The sequence below is a fragment of the Antrostomus carolinensis genome, unplaced genomic scaffold (genome assembly GCF_000700745.2).
Source record: "Antrostomus carolinensis isolate BGI_N321 unplaced genomic scaffold, ASM70074v2 scaffold22469, whole genome shotgun sequence".
Lineage (NCBI taxonomy): Eukaryota > Metazoa > Chordata > Aves > Caprimulgiformes > Caprimulgidae > Antrostomus > Antrostomus carolinensis.
Genome location: NW_010338154.1, coordinates 2,505 through 11,643, shown reverse-complemented (window position 1 = coordinate 11,643; position 9,139 = coordinate 2,505). Strand labels below are relative to the sequence as shown.

General features: G+C 53.6%; 1 protein-coding gene across 1 annotated transcript in view; it reads right to left on the bottom strand.

Moving 5' to 3' along the window:
- Window positions 1-8,342: 8,342 nt before the first annotated feature.
- The window catches only part of LOC104530738 (transforming growth factor beta activator LRRC32), a gene marked incomplete at its 5' end in the record, with an annotated part of 3,280 nt that continues 2,483 nt past the window's right edge, over window positions 8,343-9,139 (bottom strand). Inside the window, 1 exon segment of the mRNA XM_029086857.1 lies at window positions 8,343-9,139. This exon segment is cut by the window's right edge and continues 453 nt beyond it. Coding sequence (XP_028942690.1) covers window positions 8,343-9,139 — 797 coding nt within the window.

The window sequence follows — 9,139 nt, the reverse complement described above, 5'->3', positions numbered from 1 at the left end:
GATGTGGAACACTGTCCTGCCATTGCCCAAGCTGTTCAGTCCAAAGATGGGTCTGAGCTGGGTTACAGCTTCCAATCCAAGTGAACCCACCTCTCTGCTCTGCACAGTGTCAGACCCAGAAAGGAGAGGGGATATTGCCACCTTCTGGCCAGTGGTTTTGCTTTTAAGGGCCACCACCTCCTCTTCGGGTTCCTGGAGAACCTGCTTTCACCATGCTCCTGCCTGCTGTGTTGGTGCTGGGAAGTCTCACAAGGCACATTTCCCCTCTATTAACCATATGGCTTCCAGGAAAACTCCTCCAAATGTGGATGGCACCTTATTCTGGGACCTGGAGGATCTCCAATGGGTTGCCATAGCCAGTACATCCTGGGCTTGGATGGCATCTGGGAAGGCAAGAGCACCTGAGCTTCCAGCGAGGTTCAGGAGAAGCTATGGACAATGGTCAGGAAAAGCTGCTGGAGAGCAGGTGAGGACACAGAGGATGGTCTGGCAGGTGAAGGCATCTCATAGCTTCACAAGTGCTGGGAGCTGTGATCAGTGTGGGGGCAGAGGGGCTTGGTACCACCCTGTCCCCTTCCTTTGGGATGTGGGTCACCATGGGAGCTGGGCAAGGGCACAAGAAGCCAGTGGCAGCATAGAACCACAGAATCATAGAGGGTTTGAGTGGGAAGGGACTTTTCAAGGTCCAACCAGTCCAACCCCCTGCACTGAGCAGGGACATCTTCAACCAGATCAGGTCACTCAGAGCCCCGTCCAACCTGACCTTGAATATTTCAAGGGATGGGGCTTCAACCACCTCTCTGGGCAACCTGGGCCAGTGTCTCACCACCTTCAGTGTATAAAATTTCCTCCTCCTATCTGGTTAGGGGAACAGATAACAGAACACAGGGGACAGTGTCCAGTGATTTCTAACACCCATCTCCTGCTGCCTCCTACAAAAGGTGATTTTCACCAATCCCCCTTCACAGAAAAGTTTTGCAATGACCAAATAGTAGGAAAAAAACCCAACCAAGTTTCCTTTTAAAGCAGAAGCAATCCTTCATCTGATGGCAATTCCTCTTCTGAGCTCCATCCTTGAAACAACCGTAGAGTAAACGCTAAAAATACCCCTTCCCCTCCCCTGGCAGGGGCTGTTTGGGGAAGGAGGAGGCCAGGAGGGGATGCCCAGCCCTGGAGAAAGGCTTCCCTTCCCCAGCCCACCCAGGGTGGAGAAGCACCACGGGGAGAAAGTGCAGCCGCGCTGCTGGGGATTCATCTGCAGGTGCTGAGTGGGGGGAAAAGGCCAGCGAGGAGCTGGGAGGGACATTGGAAAATGTCACCCCCTGACTCCCTGGTGTTGGGGACACAGCCAAGAGGGAAAAGCTCCAGAAGGAGCTCATAGGAGGGCAAGGAGAAGACCTGCTGCTGGGTCAGGGCTTGTCTGCATGCAGTGTGTTCCTGGAATTACACTAATTAGTGCAGAAACATCAAATGGTTGTCCTGGATGGCCAAAGTTTCATGTCCCCCGCTACTGGGACTCAGACAGGAGCCAAAGCAAACACCCATGACTGGCTTATGACCTGTGTAAGCACACAGAGACCCCTCCCCAGGTTCCATCCCAGCATACAATGGCTTGTGGCTTCCAGGCTCATGAGATCCAGCTTCCTACATGGACCTTCCAGGGGTTCCTCTGCCATCAACCTGCCCCGTGTCCCCTCAAACCCCTGGTAACTTCAACACTCCCCCACCCCACACTCACCTACCTACTGACCGACCGCGTGAGGAGCCACATCCTTTTCCCTGGGAGGCTGTGACAGCGCTGGGTTGTGGTGACGCAGGCGGCGGTGGCACGTTGTCATGTGTCACTGACGTCTCGGCGAGGAGGCAGGTGGTGCTCCCCAGCCAGCTCCTGCCATGTCCCAGAGGTTGTGGATGGGATCCCTGCTGCAGGTGGGTGCCTGGGAGCATCTCATCCCATCCCCTCCAGAGGCTGGGGACCCTGATGAGGGCCACCCTGGGTGCCAGGTGACTGTCCTGCTGCAGAGGACTGCTTTCTTTTAGCAAAACTGTCCTCCTTCCTCTTTCCAACGTAGTGGTGGAGCTGGTGACCTCACCACAGGATGGATAATGAGTAGCAGGCTGGGGATGACGGGGACCCACAAGGACTTGTTCCTGCCACCTGATCTCCTCCAGAGCCATTTACACACAGTGCTGCCTTCCAGCTTCACCTGGCCCCGTGGCTTCCACCCTCACCACTCCTGGAGCAGCAACACCCCAAAGCTGGGACCAGAGACCGTGGGTCTGCACCTGCTTGTGGGTCCAAGGAGACAGAGCACTGGGTGACACTTCATGAGCTGCCCATGGCATTGTCCCCTTGCAGGCAGCCCAGAGCAGGCTCTGCAGCTCACCCTGTCCCCAGCACCCCGGAACAACTGAGCTGGGAGGGATCCAGCTGCAGAACATGTGTTGGCATCTGCACCACCCTGCCAACAGCCCTGGGACAGCCTGGGCAAGCGATGCTGCAGAAGGCACTCCAGGACACTGCAAAGCAGGGGAGACACAGGAGCTGCGTTCCCCATCTGCTGCTCCCTGTCACAATCATCTCCAGCTGAAGGTCTGCGTGCTGGAGGTCCGGTGGCAGGTCCCAGCCTGGCCAGAGCCCCACCAGAGAGGAAGAAAGTGTCATGAATAACACGCCCGACCTCACCAACCAGGCTGGAAATAGCTGCCAGGGGAGTTTTGTTGAGTCACGCCGCAGAGGCTGTGGCAGTGAGTGATAATGGAAAGCAGCAGCGGTGGCACAGCCCTATGGGTAGGAGGGACACGCAGACTGATGTCCCGGAGGTGACACATGGAGATGAGCCACTGCCACCAGCCTCCTGTCCCATCCCAAAGCCACAGAGCAAATGCCACGTTAGCTCGGAGCACGTAAAGCCACCGCGCTGCGGGGAAGCCAGGCTACGGCAAGAGGACAGCGGTTTAGGAGATCAACCTCATCTGGGGACACGTGTTGTGACAATTGTGACAATATCAGCAAAAAAATAAAAGAAATTAGACCTTCAGCAGCCGTTCTGCTGCCACCCACGTGCTGAGGTGGACTTACCCGAGCTCTGTCTGGTGGGAGATGCTGGGCAGAGGGAGTAGAACAATGTTCTCTGCTATGAAACCATCTCTGCTGTGATGGGTTCACACCTTGCAAGAGCCAAGAGCACCTTGTCTTGGGTTATTTGATAAGAGATTTGGGGAGATTTAGGCCAACCTGTGCTCTGTCAAAGTGCAGAGGATGAGGAGTGCTCTCCCCGCTCTGCCAGGCAGGGACACCTCGAGGAGTGAGATCTACCAGCCAGTGTCCAGGAGATTCTTCAGCTCCTGAAGCAGATGAAGCTCTGGCTCTCATCTCTGTGGAGAAAAAGAAAAGAAAAAAGTCCTTTAATTCCAGCTCCTTGCAGCCAAGGTAATTTCCACATGAGTTAGCAGAACAGCTAGTTGGAAATTTTTGATAAAAATCTATATTTTTTTTCTTTGAAAAATGCAGCTGCAGTGAAATGTGAAGGCTTTCCACTGGAAAGAATGAGTTCTTGCTGGATTTCTCAACTAGTTCTCTAGAAAATTTGTAAACGGTCACAATATTTCAACCACCACCGCTCTTTTCAACCCCAAATTTATCCTCCTGGTGTCTTACAGCTCGACATGAAAACACAGTATTTCTTGGCAGCATCGCTTTGTTTGTTTGAACTGCAATATTCTACAGATCTTTTACCCTCGTTTTGGATCAAGAAAACACTTGAGATGCCAAGAAATCTGTGGGATAAGGAAAACATTTCCCCCTGAACTGTGGGAAGCTTGGGTTGGAGGAGCAATGCAGAACCTAGGACATACCCCTCCCATTAACACCAGTCAGTACCACAGCCGGGTTTCTCCTGACCTCCTGGGTGACTCATGCTGGTTCCTGCTAACGTGATTGCAGTTGGCAGGGGCAGGGTCCACCCAGCCTGGTCACACCTCATTGTCCCCCGTGCCAGGATGAGCCCTGGGTGCTCACCCCGCTCCTGGCCCAGCTGGAATCACGTCACTTTTCCTGGTGCTGGGAGAAGGGGGTGTTGCCCTCAGCGCTGACGTGGATTTAGTTCTTCTTGCAGCACCCATAAGACCACAACCTGGAATCCTGTTTCTCTTTGAATCAGGAAAGCACATGGACATCAATAAAGAGAATAACCTGACACACCAGTTTCTGTACTTTCTCAACCCATCTTTGGCTTCGGGGGTTCTCCAGGCTCTTTAAAGCTTCCTCACCCCTCCTGGTCTCTGGCAGCCTCCCCATCCCTTAGCAAGGCCAGCATCTGCTCAAGCATTGGAACAGGCTGCCCAGGGAAGTGGTGGAGTCACCATGCCTGGAGGTGTTAAAAAACCACGTAGACCTGGCACTTCAGGACATGGTTTAATGGGCATGGTGGTGTTGGGTTGATGGTTGGACTTGATGACCTTAGAGGTCTCTTCCAACCTGAATGATTCTATGATTCCATCCCTCTTACTCTAAAATTTATGTCTTTGGGAGCCTTCCCACAGGGTAAAACCAGTACCAGGCTCCTTTCTCCAGGTCAATCATCATCAGCTACTGCTGGTCTGTGGGGACATAGAATCACAGAATGTTGTGAGCTGGAAGGACCCACAAGGATCATGAGTCCAACTCCTGTCCCTGCACAGGACAATCCCAACATTCACACCATGTCCCTCAGGGCCTTGGCCAAATGCTGCTGGAATCTTGTCAGGCTTGGTGCCATGAGCACCTCCCTGGGGAGCCTGTTCCAGTGCTCCACCACCCTCTGCCTCAAGAACCTTTTCCTCATGGCCAACCTCACCCTCCCCTGCCACATCTTCCTGCCATTCCCTCTGCTCCTGGCATTGGTTGGTGGCCAGAGAGAAGACATGACACAGCCTGCACCAGTAGTGCTGGATGAACACGGCTTGGGAACACTCGGGAAGCCCTGGCACTGACGGAGCACCTGGGAGAACATGGGGTCCCCTCTGGTCACCCAGCTCCACAGAGCTGCAAGGCTCCAGCCCTCCACCAGCCTTAGGAGGAGGATGACACTGGTGGGAGCTGGTGAAGAAGCAGCACAAAGGGAAGGACATTGTATGGCAACACACACGGAAAGTACAGCCTGGGAGGGGGTTTAAATGAGGAACAGAGGCCACACAAAATGTCCCAGAAACACCCACCAAAGGTGACAGCAGCATTTTGGGCTCTGGCCGGGTGGTCCCTGAGAGTGTCCCCATAATGTCACCAAGCAGCTGGCTGGGGAAGGAGACTGGCACAGTGCTGGGGACAGGCTGAGGTCACCCACCTGCTGCCATGGTGCTTCCTGAGGACACAGGAAAACACATCCCTGTCCCAGGGAGGTTGGGTGGCAGCTGAGGACAGGGGACCCTGCCCAGGAGAAGTGCAGAAGTGACCAAGGGGACAGAGCCCAGAGCCCAGCTGGCTGTGCCACCCCAGTGACATCAGCTGGGTCCCACGCTGGAGCTGGGAATCTCCTGTGAGAGGAGCAGAAATGCCCCTCTCAGCCAGGACCTTTCTCTGTGCACCTGAGGAAAACACCTTTGCTGCTGGAAGCAAAGCTCCTCTGCTCCATCTCCACTTTTCTGGCTGCCCCCAGTGTTACTTTACCCCAATGTTCCTCCTGACACCACGTCAAATCTGGTTCCTGCTCCCATTTTCCTCCTGTCTTCCCACTAAACCTTTTCCTTTCTCAATTTGAGCTGGATTCACTGCGCCGGGGATTAGCAGAGACTTATTGAAGCCTCCAGGCAACTCCAAACCATCGCTCATAAAACCTGGAGGTCTCCAAGTCCTTCACACTTGGCACCAGTGACCAAACATCCCCATTTCCTGGGGGGATTTTTCTCTCTCCCCCTTTTCTTTCGCAGGCTGGTGAGGGACACGGAGTGACGTGGTGACCTGCTGAGGAGCCAGCACCCAGCCCTGGGAGCTGAGGGCTCGCAGTGGTGGTGCTGTTATGGTAAAAGTTTAAATTTTAGATTTAAAATGGAACAAAATCATATGGAAAATTGATAATCAAGAAAAAAATAGTTGAAGCTGCTAAATAACTTCTGTAAAGTCCCAGACCTGTTCTAATCATTAACTCAGTAGTAGCGTTAAGAACAACGTATCTTTGTTGTAATGTTTTAGAGATGGAAATTTATGACCTTAATGTTTCTAGAAGCTTTAAGACTCTTTTGTTTTACTGATCCCTGGGATGTGACAGGGCAACGTGCCAAGTCCTGGAGACAAGGTCATTAGAGGGTCTTTTTCTGGGGGTCAGTGGTCCATGGTGGTCACAAAAGCGACCCTCCAACTCATTTCAAGGCTTAACGAGTATGCTCGTTTTATGATAATATCCCCGAGTGTGCTCGGGGAGCTTTATGCTAATGATTTATGAGAATTGCTTTGCATATGCATGATTATTCTGGGAAATATAATGAATATGTATTTTTTTGTGTGTAGCTTTGTTTTCTATAAGGTGTGAACGATGGGTGAAGTGATGAAGAACGCTGGATTCTTAAGACTACTTTGGTGTGAAGAAGTTTATCCCTGATTTTGGTGACAGTGAGAGGGTGACTGGCACGCACTGGGACTCTGACAAAGGAGAGGGACACGGGGAGCAGGAGCAAAAAGGGGGAAGGGTTGGTGTGGAATCAGGAGATCCAGCAAAGAGCTGCCCTGGAGCAGGATGTTGGGTTTTCAGCAGCAGCATGGGCTGCTTGCCCATCCCAAAGGTCCCTGCAGGGTGGTGACATGCGGTGCCAACCTCCTCTGCCATGCCCCAGGCACCGGCATGGACAGTCACTCGCTGTGACAAGGCACATAGAGCCAGATCAAAGGGAAACTGAGGCGGGGATGGAAAGATGGGGCCATCAAAGGCACTGGGGGTCCCACGAGAGCTGGATGCCCGTCAAAGGCCAGGAAGCTGCAGCCCCGGTGGCAACATGGGCAGAGCGCGTGTTTTACAGCAAAAATGCCCTTTGCCTCCCAGTAAAACCACGATAAGATGAAAGGGGGGGAAAAAAAGAGAAAGAAATAAAATAATTGGGATTTTAAGTGACTTCCAAGCCCTTTGCTCTCTCAGCCTCCAACCCTACAGGTGTATGGACGCTTAGGTGGCCTGGGCCAGCTGGGGACTATCAAGGTGGAACCAAAGAGATGTGAAATGTAAGAGGTTTCATTGCAGCCTCACTTTTATCCTTCCCCAGAGCTTGTCCCAGCCCTTCAGGTGTCTGGGGGCTGCTGGACAGGGTGGTTGTCCTAGTTTTGCACCATGCTGCCCTGGGAAGCAGGACACGTCACACTGGGGACAGACAGCCAGCTTTTGTGTGCAGAGCAGGAGCATCACACCACAACCACAGCCACCCCACATCGCTGGTGCAGGTCACCACCCCACTGAACACCTCCTCCCACCACCCTCCCGAGTGGGGGTCCTGGCCCCCCCATATCAAACACTGGCTGTGCGTGGATGGGGTGCTCAGAGGGTGCCCGACACACCAAGGACCACTTACCCCTGCGATGGGGACCCAGCTGCTCCTGCCACCGCCCACTCGAGGGTCCATGTGCTGAATGTGGAACATCCTGCACCCACCTCAAAGAGCCTGGGACTCAGCACCAGTCTGGTTTTTCTCCCATTCTCACTATCTGGATGGGTGAGGACAGGGCAGATTTCCTTCCTGCACCCACAGTGGTGCCTGAGGTCATTTTAAGCACCGTTCAGATGTCAGCTTGGCAGGAAAAAGCAGAAGAGAGGCACGTAGGATCCTGCAGAAACCTCCTCCCACCCTGGCACTGTGACCCACCGCTGCCAGAGCCACCACAGACACTGCTCCCCACCACAGCCCCCTCCTCGCTGGGCTGGGGGAAGCCTCAGGAGCAGGAGCAGGTATTTAACTGAGCAATTAAACCTACTCCCAAGGCAGGTAGTGACTGCTGGGAACACTCAGGTGGCACCAATGGAGACAATTCCCTTTGCACAAGCAGAGTGTGATGAGTTCAAGGTGATTCAGATCAACCCAACCAGCCTGCACCTTGTTTTCTTGTCCTGGCTGATGAGAACATAGGATGGCAGGACAGAAAACCCACCTGCAAGAGCTTATGGAGTGTTTCACTTCTTGTAGGGAACAGAGCAGATGGGGGAACCTTCCTTCTGGAGAAGGACCCCAGAGTCCCCCGTCTGCCCAGCCCAGAGCTCAGCACCAACCACATTCCCTTTATTAGTTTTGCAAAACACACAGGATGTCTAAAATACAATAATATTATTAATATTATTAATTAGAGTTCTGACCGATCGCTACAGTTCCTGCTCCCCAGGGTTGGGCTACACTTTGGTGACACTATCTGCTGGCTTCACCTCGGCTGGCTCCTCTCCTTTGGGATGGTGGGGGAAGACCCCCACCCTGTCACTGCAGCGTCCCGTGTACCCCGGTGAATTCTGCCCTTTCTTCAGGAGGCAGCAAGCCCAGGAGCTGAGAAAGAAAAGGCTCATCATGACCACGAGCAGAGCCAGAGAGCTGGTGTCCTTGGGACGTGGACAAAGCCACCGAGGACTGCTGGTTATCTTGGCTGAGAAGTTCCTGCTCTCATCCTGGTAGGCACAGCGGGTTTGGTCCAGGTCCCGCACGCCCACACCAGCCTCCTGCAGCGTGTCCAGCCAGGCCAGCGAGCAGCAGCTGAAGGGGTTTCCAGAGATGGACATGTCCTTCAGGCTGTGGGACCAGCTCATGAGTGTTGGCTTTTCCAACATCAGCAGGTTGTTATTGCGAATGTCCAGGCTTTCCAGCGGGGAGCAGAAAAGACCTGTGGGCAAAAGGCTCAAATTATTGCCTGAGAGGTCCAAGACTTTGAGCGTGTCCAAGCAGGGGAGCTCTACTTTGCTGTTGTCCATCTGGTTGCCCCTCAGAGAGAGTTTCTGCAGGGAGAACTCCAACCCCCTCAGGGCTTCCTTAGGCATGACCAAGTCCTTGTTCCCTGACAGGTCTAGGGAGAGCAGCGAGGTCTGGTTGAAGGCCAAGGGCTGCAGCTTGGTGATGTTGTTCTTGCGAAGGCTCAGATGCTTCAGGTGAGGTATGTTGTAGAAGGGGGGGCAGGTGCCTCCTGGGGCTGGCACGTGAGAGC